Source organism: Myxocyprinus asiaticus, chromosome 35 (genome assembly GCF_019703515.2).
Source record: "Myxocyprinus asiaticus isolate MX2 ecotype Aquarium Trade chromosome 35, UBuf_Myxa_2, whole genome shotgun sequence".
NCBI lineage: Eukaryota > Metazoa > Chordata > Actinopteri > Cypriniformes > Catostomidae > Myxocyprinus > Myxocyprinus asiaticus.
In genome coordinates, this window is record NC_059378.1 from 7375001 (window position 1) to 7398606 (window position 23606).

The 23606-nt window shown below is 37.0% G+C and overlaps 1 protein-coding gene across 3 annotated transcripts in view; it reads left to right on the forward strand.

The window, feature by feature from the left end:
- The window catches only part of LOC127426192 (forkhead box protein J3-like), a 167989-nt gene that overhangs the window by 88850 nt on the left and 55533 nt on the right, over nucleotides 1-23606 (forward strand). For 2 of the 3 annotated variants that reach the window (XM_051672834.1, XM_051672836.1), the window contains exons 3-5: nucleotides 9894-9947; nucleotides 13516-13590; nucleotides 18207-18290. In XM_051672834.1, coding sequence (XP_051528794.1) covers nucleotides 9894-9947; nucleotides 13516-13590; nucleotides 18207-18290 — 213 coding nt within the window. The remainder of the gene's footprint in view (nucleotides 1-9893; nucleotides 9948-13515; nucleotides 13591-18206; nucleotides 18291-23606) is intronic. The other variant, XM_051672835.1, reaches the window with a different exon arrangement.

The window sequence follows — 23606 nt, forward strand, 5'->3', positions numbered from 1 at the left end:
ACAAAAAAATAAAAAAAAAATAAAAATGGAAGTCAACAGTACAGTACATCTTTACAATGGAAGTCAATCAGGCCAGTACATAAACATTAAAATACGCACTGTTTCAAAAGTATAGCCACAACTTGAAACATTATATGTTAACATAGATTTAGTGTGATAAAATTGCTTACTATCCTTATCTATGTGAAGTTATATCCAGTATTATAACTTTGTCGTCATTATGACGTAACATTGATAAACCCTGTAACCTGGTCATGTTAACGTATAGTGTTTAAGTCTTGTGGCTATACTTTTTAAACTGTGTATTTTAATATTTATGGACTGGGCCCGTTCACTTCCACTGTAAGTGCCTTATATATTTAAACGAGCAAGAAGTCTTTTTGTGATAATCAACATTATGCCACAAATACTGTTGACTCAGCTCAACATGTATTTAACATAGAACTTACTTTTTAATGGTGCTTGCTAAGACAAATATAAATGAAAATGTCAAAGGCTAGTTTTTGCAAGTCACAGGGTGAAATAGTTTTAGTCAGTATTATTTAAACCTCATATTATGTTCCGGTCAAAACTGACCGATTAACTTTTTTTTTTTTTTTTTTCTGAAAAATTTAGTTTATTTCATCCAGTTGGAATAAAATGTGTTGACTTTTTTCACACAGCACATCTGAACACACATTTTTTTTAATAGATCATTTTCATAAAATGTTATTATTTTTTTTTCACATTGTTACACCTGTTGTGTTCCCGATCTAAAGTGACTAGACTACAAAAACAGAAATATTGAGTGTTCAGGAGCATCCCAATCCTTTAGGAGAGCAAATATGTGGATGTGTGTTTGCACACACAATGCTCTCAGACATATGCACGCACGCGCATACACACACACACACAAACAAACATGTGTTGAGCACCCTTTTGTGCATTGTCTTTCCATGTACACTCTTTGAAGAATATTTCAAGATCTACTTATGTTGTGTTTGGGCTCATTTGAATCGTTATATCCTGCTGTAAGTTATATGTTATTGTATATGTTATATGTAATTTTCAGGAAGTAATACTGAAAAACGTGATAAAGACACTCCTGTTTATTATATTTATGTGTGTCAGTGGGAATTTCATACACTTATACTCACTGCAGTTTGGCCTTTGAGTGAAACAAATTTGCTCATTGCATTTTAATAATTGAGACCTTTCCAACGATATATAACAAACACATGGTTATCTCATCTTTTTTATGTTTTTACCAACTCTGAATTTAATTGTTGTGAAAACAAATCACAAATTATGAGAACAAAACAGTTCTAATTTGTCAGCACATTAAAAAGCATTATTTAAGTATGATTTAAATATGTTAAAGAAGTACGAAACTTGTCATAATTACTAAAAAATATGTTTACAAAAAGATCTAATGCAATATGTTGGGATAATATATGCAATATGAGAGATTTATTAGCAATCTGAGTGAGCCGGTCATTTTTGACCGGGAACACAAAAGGTGTTAGCACAAACAAACACAACACAAGGGTTAAGAATAAAATGATATGGGTACTTTGCAGTCCAGGGTAGCTATATAGCACAATCCCATATTTAAATAGTGTATTGAGCATATCTAAAGCTGTGACTTTATAAAAAAAAAATTTCCTAACATCATCGAGACTCTCAGTCATCAAGCTGCTTTGCCAGTTAGAGTCCTTCTACATGGAGACTTGTGGATCAGCTTTTAATCAAGTCATCATCAGTTTTTCTGGCCAACCTGCATAATATAGTCTCCCTCTGTGTCCCTGTATGCAGAATGAGGTTGTCAGTCTGCATTTGTTGGCACTGATGGAATGCTTCTGCTGTAACCTGGGCTTCCTGGGGCAAGCAGGCATGGTATTGCCGTACAATCTTGATGAAGAACTTCGTTGCGACACGGCCTGTCCCTTTGACTCACGCTGAGTGCTTGATACTTGGGACGAAGAGGTTAGCTTGACCCACTTTCCCCCTCCTGCCCTTCTGTCATGTGGAGAGAGGTGGGCGAGAGGCCAGGGGTGAGTGGGCATATGGATGCGCTGACTGTCAGCGAGCGTGAAGGTTTATGTGAGGTTTATGAGAGAGAGCGCACCAGTTGATGAACACAGGTACATTGCTGCCCACCAGGGTGGTAATGGGCGGGCGTTCTCACAGAACTCAGTGTCTGACCCTCTAATGGCAACTCCTCGCCCTCTTTGACACCTCCTGTTCTCCTTTTCTTCGTCACTCCTCATCGCTTAACTTCACTGCAACTTTTGAACTCCACAAATTGAGCCATAATCCATACAATAAAGCACGACTTGTTCATCAGTGTTACATGCACATAATTTTACGTGACTAATGAACATGCTGCTAATGTTTGTAACATGCATTAAATTTTGGAAAATCCATATACCGGTAGAAATGTGTCAACCGGTAAAAATGCTTGTATATGGTTATGCAAAATGGTAGGGAAAGGCTTCACTATAAATAATCATAATATTGTAATAATTATATTTTTACATGTCACGTAAAGATGATGCACTAGTTCTATTTCATGCCTCCTAAATGGTTTTCTTTCATTTTTTTAATCTGTCAAAATGATGGACAGCATTTGGAATTACCTGTCAATGTTTTAAAAATTCTCTAAATAATGACAAATTTCCAGTTTACACAACTTCTGGTTTCAGTCACTTTACATTCCAAAAGCAAATTAGGATGAGCTTGTTCATACAAAGTCGTGTCCTCCGTGGTGTGTAACTGACCCTCTGCTAAAGCCCAAAGTATACTTACGTCTGACGCGAGCGCTGAGCAGTCGCGTTTATGATGCGTGACGCAAATCTCATCAGCAGAGTGCTTGAGAACTGAACGCGTGCAGCCCGATTTTTCTAATAGTACGTCTTTGAACCTGGAATTATTTGCGCGAATTAGTGGATCCACAAGGTGGTAATACTCACATTTGAGCCGTTGCTGTCACAAAGAAATGCTAGAAGACATAATAACAACAGTAAAACAACAACAGTAGATATTCACGTCAAGAACGCGTGTGTGAGGAGGTCAGGAGATACCTGCGTTTGTAAAACTTGAGTCTAAAGGACTCTTCGACTCTGAGTATACTTCGACAGGCTCGCGTCCAACTGTACGCAGACGCTGAGCATTCGCATCAAAATCGAAGTATACTTTGGGCTTAAATGTCAAGCTTTCCTACCCACATTTTTTCTGCCCTTAACACGGAGAGGGAAACAATTGCACATTGTTAATTACCTCAGGAATTATTAAATAACATATTTAGTCAATTGTGCATTTATGTCTAGTATGTACTAGTCACCAAATAGGTTTTCAGTATTTATATATGGAAAAGCTAAATCCTAAACAAATATGTGATGAAGGGGTCTGCTTCAGAATCAAAGCAAATGCATATGATCAACTTGAGAGAAGCATCCTCTTTTTTTATTATTATTATTATTATTAAAAAAGGATAGTGAGTAGATAAAATATTTTTTTAATTAGTTATTCATTGATTTATTAGTTATTTATACATAGTTTTTGAATTTTCATTAAAATGTGTATATTATGATCATTGATGTTATCAGTTGAACATTTCAGTTTATATCAAGGCTTGACTATACAAGATCTGTCTAATCAACCCTGACTAGTCTTATAAACACTTACACTGTCACACACACACACATTCTAACTCAAACTCTGTGTGTCTGAATGGCAGCTGGCCCTGCGGCTCTCCTGCTTAGCTCCCCTGATAGAGAGTTGGAAACAGACTAGACTGGTGCAGTAGTGCTTATTAGCGGTGTCTGTTTGCAGGAACCCTGCTGAGCCAGCCCTGAACCCTCCGGCCCCCAGCAGAGAAAGGGACACAGAGACAGACAGAGAGGGAAAAGGACAAAAGCAAGAGAGGGACAGCCAGAGAAAGAGAGATGCTGACTGATCTACATGTTCACTTACCTAGGCATCACCTAACCTGACAGAGTGGTCACAGAATCGTTACATTTACAATAAACTCTTTCATTTGACCAGTTATGTTGGAAACCTTCACTCTAGTTTGTTGTTTGATTGTGCACAGTAGGCAGCTGCATGACAACTTGAGTCTTCGAAAAAGGCAGTAATCTGTGGTCGAACATGAACACTTATAATAACTGCACGACTTTTTGATGGTGATATTTTGGTCTATGCCTTTCGGTCAGATTGGTTTGAGTTTGGTACTGCAACTGTACCTGGGGACTTATAGTCCATGGCAGCAACAGTGCTCTCTTTGAAAAGGATTCAGGGACATACTGTACACCAAGGAGACTAAAAAACAGCAAACACGTTTTTACAGCCATTTTAAAGGGGAAGTGTGTTATTTCTGCACCACTAGTGTCACTAATTGCAAAACTGATAACCGTTTTCAAACACTCCCCCTGTGTACCATTGGTTGACAAAACATATAGTCACACCTAGGAGTGGGAAAAATATTGATTTCCCGATGTATCACAATCATTTGAACAATCTCGATATCAATTCTTAAATCCCAAGATCGATCTTTTACTCTATGCGCAACCATCCACTACACTGAGAGGAAATAACTCTCATTTGCAAGCAAAAATGAATATATTTGGCAACTGGCTGGTAAATGTTTAGATTTTACTTAAGAGAATGAGTGTAGTATAGTGGTGGAGTATTCAGCAGCGAGATCATTTAACTGCGTGTTGAGAGTAAAAGTTTTCCACGCAATCTATTTTTCAATGCATAGTCACTTTTAATACCCTTTCTGTTCTGTAAAGTCAGTTGTTGATCAAAAACAACTAATTTTATTCTAATCAGGCATAGCACAGATGAGATAAAGCCATTGGAGTCTCTCTCGTTAACATGCACTAATTTAAAGACGTTGTTTACAGAAATGCCGGGTTTCCTTAAAGAGACAGTACCCGTTTTTAGCACGTCTTCAATAAATCGATGTAGCTACCTGTAAATAGTACAAATTATGCAATTAAACAATTAAAATGTAACTAAATATAATATATGCAATATAATATCGTATTTATTGCTTAAATACTTTGATTTGTTCATTTTTAAAAAGCTAATATGTGACCAAAATGACGAAAAATGAATAAATTTATATTTTCATATTGTACCTTGTTAGAAATTAACAGCATTAGCTGGGAGAGAGATTCATTCATATGTAAGCAAAAGGGACATTTTAACTAAAATATACCCATATGAATCGATATCAAATCTGAATCGAATCGAGAGCTTGTGAATCGAAATCGAATCAGGAAATCTGTATCAATACCCAGACTTAGTCCCGCCCCAAACTTACTCTATTTGTTGAGCTTGTTGCTATGTCTGACTGGTCGGGAAACTCAAGCAAACAGTACGATGTTTTGATAGCGGCACATAGCCACAGTGTTTGGGGTAATCAGTCTATAAATGGCTTAGTTATGCCTAGACCAGGGGTCGCAACCTATGGCACGCGGAGGGGTAATCACTGGCACGCCAGCAACGGCGAGAGAGGAGTAGACTATTTTATTTATATAAACTCCGCACCTGCATTCCAATCTACATCTTGATGTAATCCTCATGATCATGCAGCGTGTTTTCATGAGCTGAATGGGAGGCTAAACATCAAGATGTAGACTGGAACGCAGGTGCGAAAAATGTCATATAAATAAAATAGCCTGCTCCTCTCACTGTTGCTTGCGTGCTAGTGATTACATGATTACAATGACATAATAAAATAAATATTTAAGATTCCACACAATTTTGTGATCAGTATTCAAATAAGCAAATTTGTGACATTAACTGTAACTCATTTTGTACAAAAGGACAGGTTTTCTTTCATTAAAGCACTTAAGATTCTCTTTGAAAATTCACATGCAGGATCATGTTTATATTATAATCATCGGGTTTTGCACAAAATGTTCACTCATTGTTATGTTGATAATATCATTTGTAATGAAAAATAAACGATTAAATGAAAAAAATGCAAAATAGAAACATTTTCACAATCCCGTGTTTTGTTCTTTTATCTTTTCTTTTTTTTCTCGTTGGCACAGTCATTGACCAGGAAAATAAAAAATGGCACTCCATGTCAAAAAGGTTGCCGACCCCTGGACTAGACACTTAAGAGAATGCTCCGTGTTCAATAAAAGTTAAGCTCAATCGACAGGATTTGTGGCATAATGTTGTTTTCCACAAAAAAGAATTTCAACTCGTCCCTAAATCGCCATTAAAGTGAAGCGCTTACAATGGAAATTAATTGTAGCCAGTCCATAAATGTTAAAATGCACACCATTTCAGAAGTATAGCCACAAACAAAACATTATACATTATAATATATTTTAGTGTTGTCACGGAACCAAAATTACCAATTTCGATACAGCAAAATATGCAAGTATTATAATGTGTTTTTGAACACACCAGTTTATTTATTTTAAATTTTTTAATAATTATAGTTTAATAATTATTATTTTCCAGAACAGAACATTTTTTAAAGTTCAGTTTAATTTAATCTTCAAAATGGTGTCTAATCTTAAAACTTTTAACAAGTGAAAATAGAACTTTTCAGTATGTAATTGCATTTTTTTTTTTTTTTTTGCCAAACTTTTATTCAACAGCTGTCTTGCTTGTGATATATTCCTTCATTTTTATTATTGTTATTATTATGATTATTACAGTGAATATTAAATTTTACTATACAGTTGTAATATATTTGTATTCAATTTTTTCAATTTCAGGCATCTAGCTTATATTTCAAAATGTGCTTTTATTATGACGTGTTGTTTTTTGCATGAATCTTCACTTTCCGGATAAACAGTTTGCAACACTTTTAATTCACGTCTGAAATCTCATCTCTTTACACTGGCCTTTGAGACTGACAAATGAAATGTAGGACATAGTTTTGGAGTGTTTGTATTTTGAGTTTTAGATTACTGGTGTTTGTGTATGTGGTAATTTTGAAATATTATTGTAACAGGTAAAGGATGGGCAAGGAGGAGGCGGGAACCGGCTGAATAATTAGCCAATTTTAATGCTTAATGAACAGCACAGCTGCGTGTGTCTCTCTCTCTCTCTCTCTCTCGCTCTCTCCCCCCCAAACTGGCATCTCCGGCTCCCCTTTATCTCTCTTTCACGGAAAACCCGGAATGTAGTCATTAATTGACTCAGCGCCGGCCGTGCACCCTCACAGCTCGGCCACGCCCTCTTTCTCGTCACACTCCTCCCTGCCCGATTCAGGTCGGGGCACCATCCGGACTGACCTACTCCACGAGTAGGGGGAGAGAGAGAGAAAAACTTGCTCGTTGGTCCCCGGACACGCTGTCGCCTGGTCCTCAGACACGCTGTCGCCTGGTCCTCAGCCACTCCTCTGCCCTCTGGCGGATGACAGCTGCTCCTCCCTGGGTGGATGGCAGCCAGTCCTCCGACCCCTGGTGGCCGGCAACAACTCCTCCGTCCCATGGCGGATGGCAGCAGCGAGTAATCCGCAACAGCGCATCCCTCATCCTTCCTGGGTTTCAGCACCAATGTAACAGGTGAAGGATGGGCAACGAGTAGGCGGGAACTTACTGAACAATCAACATAACTTATTTTGCATAAATTAACTTAAACAATGAACTTAAACAAACATAAACACACAGCGCGGCCGCATGTGTCTCTCTCTCTCCCAAACTGCCGTCTCCGGCTCCCCTTTATCTCCCTCTCCTGCTGATTAATTGACTCAGCACCGGCCGTGCACCCTCACGGCCCGGCCACGCCCCCCTCCCGTCACAGTTATGTTTTAAATGTTATTACTGTGAAGCACTTTGGTCAGTTCTATAGTTTTAAATGCTATATAAATAAAGTTGAGTCGAGATTAAAGCGCAAATGCTGTAATTTAATTATATAAATTTATAGTTTACATGTGTTGCGTTGTTCACAGTGGATTAGTGATCTGCTCGTCATCTCAAACAGTGTGAATGATTCTCAATATCTGTGGAGTTTCTAGTGGATGAGCGGTCGGATTTATTTAAAATACACAGCTCTTCCACGGTAAGATTGCAGATTTTAGAGGTTTAATAAATCACTCTAGGACATGTCACAATTTTTATTTGATTCATTGTCCATTTCAGCGTAAAATGAGTAACAGAGCATGCATTCAAAATAAGCCTGTGAGCATTTTAAAGCAGTCGTGTGTGAGTCGTACTGCACGCTGGTACCAGATAGAGTCTGTGCTCGGTACTGCAGAAACACTGGTACCAGTACATCTTTTTTATTTTGGTATCGACATGGTACCAAAGTACTGGTACTTTTGACAACACTAATACATTTATATTATATTATAATTATATTATATTAATTAAACATTATACATGTTAACATGCTTTTAGTGTGATAAAATTTCTTGAATTCCTTATCTGTGGAAAGTTATATCAAATATTACAACTTCGTTGCCATGATGAATTAACACCGTAAACGCTATATGTAAACGCATATAGCGTTTACATCTTGTGGCTTTACCTATAAATCTGTGTGTATTTAAACATTTATGGACTGACCCCATTCACTTCAATTGTAATTGCCTTACTGTAAACAATTTTTTATTTTTATTTATATTTTTAGTCAAAATGACCAAAATGCACATCCCTAGTGCAGAGCAGGCTTAAAGGAATAGTTCACCCAAAAATGAAAATTTGCTGATGATTTACTCACCCTCAGGCCATCCAAGATGTATCTGAGTTTCTTTCTTCATCAAAACAGAATTTAAGATTTTTAGGATTTCATTTCAGGCCTCCTCCATCAAACAATGCAAGTGCATGTACTCCATTTTTTGACGGTCCAAAATGCATATTTAATGTCCGTCAAAATAATCCACACGACTCCAGTCGACAAATAAAGTTCTTCTGAACCCAAACGATTGATTATTTTTAGAAACAAAACAGTATTTATATACTTTTAACTACAAATGTTCGCTTCCGTACACCTTTGTGATGCGCGCTCATGAGAGGGATGACGTAAGCTTGTTGGTAAGGTCACGCGTCACGTGGAGGAGGAGGCAGGAAGCTCGTCATTGTTTACATTGTTTTTATTATTATTATTATTTGGAAATAATTTTGTATTTTATTTTATATTGTTTTTAAATTGTTTTGGCTTGTGAACGGTGCTTGGTCTGTGCTCTGTGCAAGTTTCTCTTGTAAACAATGATGCGCTTCCTGACTCCTCCTCCATGGGACTCGTGACCTTACCAATGTACACCTGTATGATGGGCGAAGCTGAGCTACAAACACACTGTGTACAACTAGGAATATTACTGCTGTCTTTAATATCATTCTCTGTGTTGTCAACCTATCACGTTCATTTAGAGCGTGCCACACACATGCACCTGATCAGATCGGGAGCGGGATTAAGACAAGCGCAATGAATTATTCAGCCTTTGGTGGATTTACAACGTATCCAACTATAGCATTTGCAATAATTTTTTGCAAAATCTCGATTTTTTTATATTTTTTTTATTTTTTTATTTTTTTATTTAAAAAAAAAAATAAAAATCGTGTCAAAACGCAAATTTGAATTAACTGGAAAAAAATGCCCAGCTCTACCTGCATGCTGTTGACGGGGTTTTCCCTGGAATAAGTCCTAAAGACTTCACCTTTTTTGCCGCTAATGGCTCCAGTCCTGCTGACGCAGCTGGAGACTTCCATAACTTGACCTGCCGTTCCCTTTTGTCTGCTGTTAAACCATCCAAAACACACCTGCAATCAACCCTGATCTGCCCACAGGAAATGGCCAACTATTGCCCTCATTACATGTTACCCAGTAGCTCTTTCACACACAAATTCATCACATATTAACCTTTTCTTTTTGCTTAGTGTGAAACATCATTGAAACATCTCTCTTGTGACTGTATTCTCTCCTTGATTGTTTGACAGTGCAGCCTCTCTCACCACCATCTTGGTCTCATTCCACGCTACTCATCGTCTCGTGTGAGGATCCCAGAGCTTTTATTTCACAGCCATCTGTCAATACAATTTGGTCAAATGATTTAAAAACCTGTGCGTTTATAGCGTCTTAAGCCAAGAGGCTGGCTGAGCTCCAGCTGGAACACACAAAGTATTAAGGCATGATCTCTGTTCAAGCCGCCTCCTGCTGATTCATGCCTCACATGGTGAAAAATTACCTTTTGCTCATTAAAGAATTGTGTAAGTAAAAAAAAAAAAAAAAAAAAATTATTTTCATAATTAATTTCCCCCTGAGGATCAGGATGATTAATTAATTACCATGCTGTTAAACTGGATTTTTTTTGTTTGTTTTTTTTTTAGATTTTTTTTTCGGTTAACCTCAGGAGATCCTTCATGTATGACAGGGTATCCATGGGTACTTTTTAAAATTTAGGCCATACAAAGTCTTAAATATCTTAAATTACAAGAAGTCTTAAATTTCATTTACTGAGGTCTTAAATTTTGGGGCATGAATAGAGGAGACGTTTAAAACAGCAGAATCTGCGTGTCAAAATCATCATCATCATCTCTCTCTCTCTTTCTCTCCCTCTCTCTCTCGTGCATCCAGCATTTAGCAGCTTGAGTTTAGTGTGAGCGCTCGCAAGGAAGCACATTTTTACTGAACTTACGATGTTACACATGTATAAACCTTCATAAATCCGTTAATCAAAAATGCAAATGGCGTTATATTGCGTCTCTGTAAGCGAGCGATGCGCTAACACTATCGCTCCTGCTGATAATCAGCAAAGCTGTCAGCGTTGTAATTTGCAAGTGCGTGAGGTTGGAGTGGTCTTTTGACACCTTTCAAATTGTGGCGCTTCCTTATTTTACATCACCTTTGACAAGAATTGTAAAGCTAACAGAACTACTCAGCTGCAGAGTTACACCTGCTATATTTCTCATCTCCATCTCTCTAGATCTGACATGTACAGGTATTTTCTCTGCCATCTGAATCAGTCAATTTAAAATAAAAAATAAATATAATTAATAATATACAAAACACTAATAATATAATTATATACATATTATAATATTAATTATATACATAATATTTATTATCTATATTTAATATTTGTATATAATCTGTTTCCAATATACAGTACTGTGCAAAAGTCTTAGGCACATAAGATGTTTCACAAAAACATTTGTCTTAAGATGGTTATTTATATCTTCAGCTTTAGTGTGTCAATAGGAAATATACATTTTAGACTCCCAAACATTTCTTTTGCAAATAGAATAGAATAGAAGAACAGGGAGCCCTGCAACAGATGGCATGGTCCACACAAAAACCCCCACTGAACATCTTGTCAGTCTGGGATTACATGAAGAGACAGAAACAATTGAGACAGCCTAAATAGATAGAAGAATTGTGGCGAACATCCTATCTGCCAACAACCAAGACAAACTGTGTCCAGGTGTACCTAGGAGAATTGGTGCTGTTTTAAAGGCAAAGTTGGTCACGCCAAATATTGATTTAGCTTTTTTTCTGTTTACAAGACTTTGTATGACGTTAATTGAAAAATGAAAACTATTTATGGCATTATTTTTGAAGACATCCTCACTATGCAACATTTTTCACAAGTGCCTAAAACTTTTTCACAGTACTGTACATCATAACAAATTATGCAGCACAGTTCTCTTTCATAATTTAATCTGTTAACATTTTCAATACATACTGTCAACTTTAAACGACCATTTTTAAGGTAACTGATGAGATTTCACACAAAAATAAAAATTGTCATCACTTACCTTCATGCTGTTAGGAGATATTAGAGAGTTTCAGTCACCATTCACATTCATTGAATGAAAAAAAGATGCCGTGACAGTGAATGAGACTAAACGTTTTGCTTAACATCTCCTTTACTGTTCCATGAATTCAGACTTAAGGGTGAGCAGTGATGACAGAAATTAATTTTTTTAATGAACTGCTCTTTAACTACCTGTTAAAGTATTTGTTAAAGGTATCTGCCAAGAAAAAATATATTAATGTTATTCAGCCCATGCTAGACCTTATTAACAGCAGCGCTGTTTAATTTTTGATGAGAATGACAACCAAGCTGTGAGGGATAGACTTAAAGTCTCTTCAGTGGGCTGTACTGCAGTTTAAAGTGTTTTTGGATCATTCTGTGTACAAAACATTGAAAAAATATATTTTCAAGGACACTCAGTAGACAAAAACTCCAGACAACACGAGTTGTGGAAAATCAGATGGGATATTGGAGCTTTTTACAGATTTATACTGTGCATGCCTTTGAAGAAATGGTAAGTCTATCCCTCACAGCCTCGTTTCCATTCCCATTAAAAATCAAACATGGTGGCAGAAAGCCAGCTGACTGTTGTGTTGGATTTGACAGATTAGATGATTAAATGAAAGTATGACACACAACCATCATAAATGCAAACATGTTCTTAGCGATACAATTACTGTAATGATATGAGTTAATAACAAACATGTAGTCATATTTGCTATAAATTTATGCTGCAAAGTTGTGAGTTGAAATGATCTCCTCAGTCCAGTCAGCTCTGTTGATGATCTTGAAGCCACAGCAGTCAACGAGAGCCCTCGGAATCATTTTTCAACAACGTAATCTGATAAAATTTTATTTTTTGCGCATGGTTTTTGCCACCACTTCCGTGTTTGACATAAATGGTGACGTTGCCAAAGCATTGGTCTAATGCGTCATGTCTTGCTGGAAAGCAAGTGACTAAAGAGAAGGGTCATAATATAGGCTACATACTTAAGTCTGTGTGCATTCTTAATGAATTAATTTAGAGGTTTAATGTTGTATTAGCTTATTTAAAAAAAGAAAACACATAAATGCACAATAAAATATAAAATTCATGTCCAGAGACAACCAGGTAGGCTCAGTGGTTTTGCATTTACCAGCTATTGAATTATTTATATATATATATATAATATTGCGAAGTGGTCTTAAATTTTTCTTTTATTTGACCTTAAAAAGTTTTAATTTTCATTCCTTCAAACCTGCAGAAACCCTATATGAGAATTATCTGTTTTTGTTTTTTGTAACATCTGTTGGCACTTGAGCTCTTTGGCTTTGGGCTGATCAGAATAATTTGAGAGAATCCTGTGCAAATTTGCAGTCGGACATTTATGGGAATCACCAAAGTTATGAAAAAGCTCTCCATAGTTAAAAATAGTTGAGTCAGGGATTTTTATTATTACGTTTAGGAATCTCAATATTTTGCAACTGTCCTAATCTTCTGCCTTTGTGGCTGTCGTCTTCAGCAAGATGAATCTCTTTAATATATTTCTCGGGCCCGGTTGCTTTGCATAGCAGTGAAAAGATGACGCAGGCGCTGTGCTATAATACCCCAGTGTTTTATTCATATTCTGTTATTTGCAGGGACTCTACGTGCTTACGATTGCTACACCGCTGTCTGACAGTACAGTATGGGTTGCATGTAAATTAGGGTTTTTTAGGTACAATTGTGGTGTATTGTAGTTTAATATGATGTGAGTTGTGCATCCTGGAGTCTCATTAACCTATAAACAACCTTAAAGTATCTCTGTCTTCCTCTCTTCCTACAGAATTCAATACGGCACAATCTTTCGTTGAACAAGTGTTTTCTCAAAGTGCCTCGCTCCAAAGATGACCCAGGAAAGGTAAGCTTTCTCTTCCCTGTATGTAGTGCTGTTTTATTCAGAAATGCTCGTTTTGTACATTTGCTAAAAACAAAATGCTGCTTCCAGACTGAGTTGGCAGACTCAATCTTTTAAAAATGCATACGTATCCTTGTGAAAATAGATGAGAGCGAGCACTTGCTGTAACAGTTTAAAAGTGCTCTCCGGAGCTCTCTCGGGTGCAGGAGAAAGCACTTCAGCCCAGCACTTACTTCACAAGAGGGAAGACCACCACCTGCTCCCCTTCAGATAGCATGTAGCTTGCAGGCACCAGCCAGCCCTGAATGTTCTGGCCCACCATAGTAAAAGCAACCCTGACCGAGACCGTTTGGTCAGTAGCGATGTCATGTGAAGGCCAAAGTGCAGAGCAACATATTCCAAAATAAGTATCTGTGTCTGATAAAACTAGTTTTTTCCTTAAATGTATACATTTACATTTACGCAGACTTATTTGTCCAAAACGACTTGCAGTACATTCTAGGTGTACGTTTTATCAGTACATGTGTTCCCTAGGAATTGAACCTACAACCTTTGCCAGTTACTGGAACAACTATGCATCAACTATTAACATGCCATCAGCTCACTTCAATTAGTTTGGAGTGGCCCCAGTTAGCCTTCTTTTCCACAGTACCGCTACCACAATACATTTCCTTATATCTCTTTATCCTCAGCCATCTTGTGCGAGTGTGTTCACGCGCACACACTCAAACATTGCAACATAAAGAGAAGAATCGAGGCATGCAGAGGATAGGGACTGAATGCTAATTTCATGTTTTGCTGTAATCCTCTGATAGTGACACTCCTGGGATCTGCTCCACTAAATACAAAATAATCTATCGCTGGATGGATCCTATTACGAATGCATGGCCAACATGTTTGCATCCCTAATGTTCAATTTGAAATTTGCCTCCTTCCACGCAACCCCCTCCTGGACGAAGAACTTCAAAGCTGTGCGGGGCTCTCTTGATATGTTCCATCAATATTGTAATATGGCAGGAATATGGACCCCGCTGTTTGTGCGAGATAGTAACCGAGGCATGTTTCTCACAGAGATGACAGAAACGATTGTTCACTTTTGTGGTGTAGCAGCTGCAAGCATGGCAAGCTGAACTTTGGACTGATACCATCACTTTCTCTCTTGAGTAGACTCAACTGGAAACATGGAGGTTCTGAATAGAGAGTTCTAGCCTGTTTTGAGACTTGGGCAGTGTGTTTTACTGATTATCCAGATTATGGATGAGATTTTAAGTAATGTGCATATGTTAATGTGTGTTTCTTCAACTTCTGACACTGACACTGTGGACTTTCACAAAGTAAAGTATTTTCACTAGTTTAGGTTTTTTCCTAATGTCATGTAAATGACAACAAATAAAAATAAACTGCTCAGAAGTGTTATTTACCTTGAATTTTCAGTTTTCTTCAAACATCATTTGTCTCATTTATCTCAAACATGCTCTTCACTGACGCTTTTGTTGACATGGTAAACAAGTTCACTAACTTTTGAAAAAAAAAAAGTTATTGTAGAATTATTGGCAAATTTCCACACAATAAATATTAAAATGGTTTATTTCACTGTTTATGTAAATTATCATATTTACTAAACATGTAATCATTTTTATTTTTATAATGGATTTTCATAGTTTAATATTGAAAGTAACATGTCTGGGTCCTGAACAAGGCTAAAGGCATATGTTGTTGGAAAGCTCTAAAAGAGTAGAATACAACCAGCCTACTTGTTTTACTCACAGACTAAAATATAACTTAGTGTAATAGCTAAGTTTATGTATTTGACATACATGTTACATATAAACAGGTGTTGCTTATATGCTTCGTTTTTGCTTATAACTTCACAAAATATTAACAAAAAATCAAATATCACATATCATTACTTAGAGGAGGCAATTATCTTTCAAACGAGCCCACACACAAGGTAATCAGATGCATAGATCATTAGATAATTGACATGTACTGGACCAGTAATCAACCACATAGCAAGCACCCAGGACACCCTAGTATTGTGGGGGTGTTTTGCACAGGCAAGAACCACATTTTTGGTTTTTAACAATTTTGATATTGATACTTAATTTTGATGCTCATTGTAAAGTAAGGGTATTCAGTTCCTTAAGTCCATTACATTAAAGGCTGTTAAACTTTGGATTCAATGAGTTTCATGTTTTGCTGTAGAAGATATGTACCAACCTCACTACATCATAATTTATTTTTTTTATTTATTTATTTTTTTTGGGCCATATATTTCTGATTCATGTAAACTCTCCTTTCATAGTTGCTCTTAACCTACAGATACTCCCGTCCCAAGGGCTTTCACTTTTTCAAGATTTTTCAGCTAATTAAAAGGAATGCTACCCAGCCTCCCCTTCTACAGTGAAAATGTCTTGCAGTAGTTTTAATTTACATTATATCTGCTAGGTCTAACAGACTGCTAGCATTCCCAGTCACCTCCAGCTGTCCTTCAGCGTCACTGCATCAGTTACAGTGACATGATTATTTCAATTTTAATAACACTAAGACGTTTAATCCAATGAGATTTCCCTGTATGTTAGGAAAGTTAGGTCTCTGCAGGTTTAATTCTGAAATGCAATACATAAATGGCAATGCATTGTGAAGGTTGTGGTTCAGTGTGGAGAGTAGCCATAGTTATCTTGTCTGTTTATTGTGTGGGAGCACTGTCTACCTGTAACATTGTTGGCAACTCATTCTACTAATGCTACATTTAAAAATAAATTGTAGATGCTTTCACATGACTTTTTTCAGTGCTTCAACACAACTCTCCACAAAGTTCATGCGCCTCTTTGCCATCCACATAAAAGGCATTGCAGGTTAGCGTCATGGAAGGGCAAATTTGCCTTTTATTAATTAACAGAATATCTAATGTGTATAATATAACGATTGTTCTCTGATTGTCATGATATGCCTTTGATGCTGTCTTTGATCGATCAACTCGCATTCCCCACGTAATGATACACCATGCGATTTGTCAGGTAAACCTTGGCAACACTTCGAAAGGTCATTGGACAGCAGGGTCAAAGTTAAGATTGTTTAAATTTTGAGCATGACATTACAACACTTTGCTTACTAAAGATCAGCACATTAACGTGAATCATGTGAAAGGGCCTTAATTCATTTATGTCCCGTCTCTCTTTTTGGAGATTCAACAAATGAATGCTTAATGGCTTTCACAATTGTCCAGAGCCCCTTAGATTAGACTGTAGACTGTTATTAAAAGTTTTGGAGATTAAATAATGGCAATAATGTCTGACTTTAGTGACTGCTCCAAAGTGATCAGTATTCATAAATATTTTTAAATTTGAATGGCTAATTGTTTAGTTTATTATTTGATTAATGTTAATTATGCCACATCCTTTCATCAGGCCAGTTTTAGTGCACTGCTCCCAAGGCTAAAAAAGGCATTTTAAAGTGATAATGCTGCAAGATTTGTGATTGGTCGGATTGTTTGGGAGCTGTCATTGCACCTAAATAACAAATTGCTGTAACAGCCAAGTGTTAAAATAGGGATAATTATTATTTTTTTTTTTTTTTTTAAGGTCGGGAAGCTGAGAAAGACTTAGTTTGGGTGTGAGAATCAATAAATGCTCATTGCCATTCCATGGCTTATAACCTGTTCGATATTGCTGTAAAAATACACAGATTTACATCATTTTATCAATGTTTTTGGAGCAGAATTTTTGAGGAACCTGAGGCATGCCGTCTAGACAAATTCTTTGATGATTTCAATTATTCTCATTGCTGAGGTGTGGGTATAAGATGTGCACAAGTAATTTTAAAGGTCCTGATCGCACCCTCTCTGGACAATTGAGATCTTATCCCAAGTAATATGAAATATTTTAAAATAAAACCCAATCCTGGGGGTTAATTTATTTTTCTTTCTAGCTAACTTTGGAGCCAGAGTTTCCTTTAGCTTCTGGGAAGAGCAGCACTATTGAAAAATAAATTAAACTGGAAGAATGCAAAGATAAATTATTCAGCCAGGGTCTTGGGTGCTTGGATACCGGCAGCCCAGAACCAAGGTGTGCTATTTTCTGCCTGATTATCAGAGCTCAGACCTGACCAGAAATCCAACACCTCTGTGTCCAGCCCTGAACAGGAGCAATCGATAAACCTGCGGCTGAGGAAGAGGGGCTTCAGGAGGGGCTTAAAATTTTATCTGCCTCTGCCAAGGCTCAGGAGAAATACGAAGCAAGAGAGAACAAGACAAAGAAATGGTGGGAGCGAAAGACCCAACTTCAACGCACCTCAACATATTGCTCCATGAATGTCCTCTTGACGTGATGGGCTTACAAATGAGCTTACTGAAACTTTGATGAAGTAAAAGTTGTACGTGTTTGACGGCAAGTGCGCAGATATCTAGTATCTGATTACAGAAGTTTCTCTCTTGAAGGGAATGTTGACCGAACTGATCGAAACCTTGCTGCTGATTATCTTGCGCAGTGAAATGTCCTGTTAATGTTTCATAAAAGTTTTATGGAATGGCTTTTAGTTTGACACTATTTTAAAGTGTTGCTGTAGTATTATGACTTTCTTTGGGACTAATATTCTGTTTCTAATCATCCTGTTTCTAGGGTTCGTACTGGGCAATCGACACAAATCCAAAGGAGGACACGCTTCCTACACGGCCCAAGAAGAGGCCACGGTCTGGAGAGCGGGTGAGTGAAAGTTTGTGTGTGTGTGTGTGTGTGTGTGTGTGTGTGTGAGAGAGAGAGAGAGATAGAGAGACTGCGCACGTGTGCTCCGAGACCCCCTGGTGGTCAGTTTTCACACACACACTTTCTTTGGCCAAACTCCGCTCATTACTCGGAGTCCGAGAGTGATCAAAGAGCTCAACACAGAATGTGTCTCACTCATAGCTCAAGCTCAATGTCACTGATATGCTCCATCACTACTCTTGGTGTTGTGGTTGCTTAGACAACACAGATCACCATTCAATCATCACTGTGATTCTAGAGTTTATAGCGCCATGACAAAAGAAATTATGTTTTACCCAAGTTTGCAGTCTCAATTGAATGTGATGAAATAACAAGATGGTGAAATTAAACACAAAACAGCATAGACAGCACACCATTCTATTGCATTGTCTTCGGTGACTGCCTGCAAAAAAACATTCAGGATGACAATTGTTGTCCAACTCATTGCTATGAGCTAGTTCTTTTATTGAGTCACTCTAAAAGACGCACAAACTCACAAGTTAACCTGTTTAAATCAGTCTAGAATCATTACTCTCTTATATCCGGCAGAGCTGCTGAATTAACATCTAACTCACTGACTACATGTTATGACAACGTTTCATTAAAGGAATATTCCGGGTTCAATACAAGTTAAGCTTTCTTCAGACAATTTTTGGAGGGTTTAAAGGCAGAAATGTGAAGCTAATACATTTATAAAAGCACTTATGTTAATTTTTCTGTTAAAACTAATTTGATATTTGTGCTGTCATGTTGTTTAATTTGTCATGTTTACAGTCATTTTAAGGTTTTGGACTTTGTTGACATTACACCGTCATGGCAACAAAGTTGTAAAATTGGCTGTAACTTTACACACAATGTTAGTAAGCAGTTTTATCACTTAAATCATGTTAACACACATTTTGTTTGCGTCTTGTGGCTATACTTTTGAAACACTGAGTATTTTAATGTTTCGGTTTGGCCCCATTCACTTCCGTTGTAAGTACCTCACTGTAACCCAGATTTCTGCTTTTTTTTTTTTTATTTTATTTTTTTTTTTTTAAGAAAAGGAGGGACGAGTCGAAGTTAATTTTTGTAGTAGTCAATATTATGCCACAAATGCTGTGGATTGAGCTTAACTTGTATTTAACTGGAATATTCATTTACAGATACATACACACACACACACACACAAACATTTTTTTTATATGTGTATATATATATATATATATATACACATACATATACATATATACATATACATATACATATACAGTGTATCAGAGGTGGGTAGTAAGCTACAGTTACATTAACTTGAGTAACTTTTTGGGAAAAAATTTACTTTTAGAGTAAGTTTAAAAGTGGGTACTTTTTACTCTCAAGTAAATTTCTAATGAATTTTTTTTACTTTAACTTATTTACATTGGGTGGCATTACTGGGTTTAATTTTAATTAATGTGTAATTTATTGAGAGATTATTGAATGGGACTTTTACGAGAGTGGAAGTTCACACAGCTGCGCGTGCTGAGCCGGTGTCATAGACTGTCACTCAATCACTGCAGCAGCATCAAACTCTTGAAAGTGAAACACTTTCTTCGCTCCGCACAGTGAAAAAAGAATAGTTTTGTCATGCAGTGCCTTCATTTAACACCAAGACAAGCTGGTATTTCAAGATAAAAATCACAGCTCCAATTTAAGGCAGCACGCTGAGGTAATTTTTGGCTCTAATCCTAATGCAGGCTTTTCTGTGTAATGAGATGGTCATTTTCAGGGTGATTCTGTAACTGGGCTCTTATGACATCAGTTTTTAAGTGTACATTTTTTAATCAGTGCAGCAATATATCAGTGCGCTTTGTCACGCGTCCCGCATGTAATAAGCAGTATTTATGCATTTAATCCGTGCCCTTGCGGGGGTACTGGAAACTATCGCATCTACTTCAGGCGGATTAACTGTATAAATCCATGTAAACATCCAAGTTAAGTGTAAATCACTGCCATTCGCGTGATCGACAACTGGAGCGCGAACAGACAGCATTTCTGCGTGTGCACAGCGAGAGGTGCGAGGCAATCGCATGGCGAAGAGAGTGGCTGTGTCCGCAATCGTTCACTCATTCACTATTTCCTATATAGTGAATGGCAGTTAGTGCACTATGTCTCAGCAGTAAGTGAAGGAAATGAGTGAATTCGGACGCGAGTGTCTGAGCTCTGGGGCTGTCGCAGAAACGTTTTTAAAAATTTTAAAATACTTGGGCCTTACTTGTTCTTATTAAATATATTTATACAATACATTTTCATTCTGTTTGTCATTTTTAATATATACTGTGTGTTAATATAAAGAGTAAGCACATTTTATCAAATAAAGAGTACATTTTATAAAATAAAGAGTACATTTTAAAATGTATCTGTATGTTTTGCCTCTCTATATGTTATTGTTATTTTAATCAAGTAATGATTTGTCAAAAAGTAATTTACTGCATTCAGCATGAAATTAAATATTGCAGGAGTGAAGGAAGCAGTAAACTCCCAGCTCGTACGTCTTCCCCGTGGTGGATTGTGGGCAATTAACCATTGTCGAGTGTACATCAAATGTACACTTGAAATTAGAGTGCATTTTGTGGGTAAGAATGAGTGAACAAAAGTAGGGAACGAGTGGCTCACTCAGAATTCAGATACTCCTACAAAATAGTGGACACTCGAAATAGTGTACTATATAGTGGATAGGGGGCTGTTTCAGACACAGCGAATGAGTTGGTGCCTTACGTAGGCTGCGTACTCTGCATTTAGAGAGTGGCGGTACTGCTGTACAGAACTAATGATCTAAATACTTATGACACTGAAAACTGTAACTACACTGAAATAAGAATCCACACAGGACTTTAAATGCTATGAAATAGCAAAAGAAGGCATTAATAAAGCATGATCTTGCTTTGGTTTATATTTCAGCATTATATATAATGTCCTTGTGGTACATTTTCATGTTTTCACCATAATATTTACTAGAAATGTTTCCAAACCTCTCTTATTGACAAATTCATGCAGATCTGACAAGAGCCCTTAAAGGGATAGTTCACCCAAAAATTACAATTCTCATTATTTACTCACCCTCTTGCCACCCCAGATGTGTATGACTTTCTTTCATCTGCTGAACTCAAATGTAGATTTTTAGAAGAATTTCTCAGCTCTGTGGGTCCATACAATGCAAGTGAATTGGTGGCAACATTTTTAAGCTAAACAAACAAACATAAGTCAGCATAAAAGTAATCCATATGACTCCGGTGGTCAAATCAGTATCTTCAGAAGCGATGTGGTAGGTGTGGATGAGAAACAGAGAAACAGATCACTTTCACATTCTTCTTCTTGTATTTTTGGTGATTCACATTCTTTTCTGCATATCGCCCCCTGCTGTCTAGCAAAAAATGACAAATATTGATCTGTTTCTCACCCACACCTATCATATCACTTCTGAATACATGAATTTAACCACTGGAGTCTTATGGATTACTTTTATGCTGCCTTTATGTGCTTTTGGAGCATAAAAATATTGGCCTACAGAGCTAAAATATTCTTCAAAAAAATCTTAATTTGTGTTCTGCAGAAGAAAGGAAGTCATACACATCTGGGATGGCATGAGGGTGAGTAAATGATGAGAGAATTTTAATTTTTGGGTAAACTATCTCTTTAAAGTGATAGCTCAGCCATAATTTAATATTCTGTCATCATTTCTCTACCCTCATGATGTTCCAAACCAGTGCGACGCTTTGTATTATGTGGAACACAAAATATGTTAGACAGAATGTTAGGGAATAACAGTCTCAGTCACCATTCACTTTAAAAAATATAAATATATATAAAAACACATTCACTGAAAGTAAATAGTGACTCAGGCAAACATTCTGTCTAATATCTCCTAATTGTGTTGCATGGAAGAAAGAAAGTCATACGGGTTTGGAACAACATGATGGTGAATGATAACAGAATTTCCATTAATTATAATAATAATTCTGTAATACATGTTAAATGTGTATTATGTAATGGAATATAGGGGAGTTAACGTCCATTATGTCATTTGTGAAAGCAACGAGTTACTCACTACTTGAGTACTCTTTTAATTGGATACTTTCTTACTCTTACTCAAGTAATTATTGATGTTAGAACTTTTACTTCTACTTGAGTAATTATTTTTTTGAAGTAATTGTACTTTTACTTGAGTACAGTTTTTGTCTACTCTACCCACCTCTGCAGTATATATATTACACACTAACACGCTCTCTGAGCACTTTATTAGGAACACCTGTACACCTACTTATTTATGTGATTATCTAATCAGCTAATCATGTGCCAGCAGCGCAATGCATAAAATCACACAGAACCGGGCCAGGAGCTTCAGTTAATATTCACATCCACCACCAGAATGGGGAAAAAATGTGATCTCAGTGATTTCGACCGTGGCATGATTGTTGGTGCCAGACGGGCTGGTTTGAGTATTTCTGTAACTGCTGGGAATTTCACGTACAACAGTCTCTAGTGTTTACTCAGAATGGTGCCAAAAACAAAAAACATCCAGTGAGCAGCAGTTCTGTGGATGGAAATGCCTTGTTGATGAGAGGTCAACAGAGAATGGCCAGACTGGTTCGAGCTGACAGAAAGGCTACGTTAACTCATATATCCACTCTTTGCAATTGTAGGTAACACATCGAACCTTGAGGCAGATGGGCTACAACAGCAGAAGACCAAATCATGCACTTTATTAGGGCCATAGTGTATATATTATTTCTTTAGTATGTACTGTAGTTAGGACCAATTATAGGAGCAAATTATGAATCCTCATAAGTAATCTAGTTACTTCATATTTTCAAACTTTAATATTCAGCAACAAACTATGCATTTTTTTCTCTGCATATTTTTATGTTGACGACACGTTGCACATGTTTTTTTTTTTAATCTTTTTTAAAGAAGAATAAACAAACCCAACCATCCACACAAAAAAACTTACTGTTCTATATAGTGTGACTGTGATATGTCTTTGAAGCAGAGTTTTTGATTATAATCTTTTTCCATAACGATAATGCCCAAGTCTCTAGTTTTATTCAGCATTAGCTTGCAGGCAGCCCACCTTAAGCATGATGCTGGCTGTGTTTGTTCTTGCTTTTTTACGAGGCCAGAAATATGCGAAAACATGGGCTTGTTGTGTTGACAGTGAAGGAATGAGACGGGATGGAATATTTCCTGACTTGAGATCTCTGGCTTTGAGATGTCTGAGTCTATGCTTAACTGTCATACACACGCAGGTTTGCTTATTGC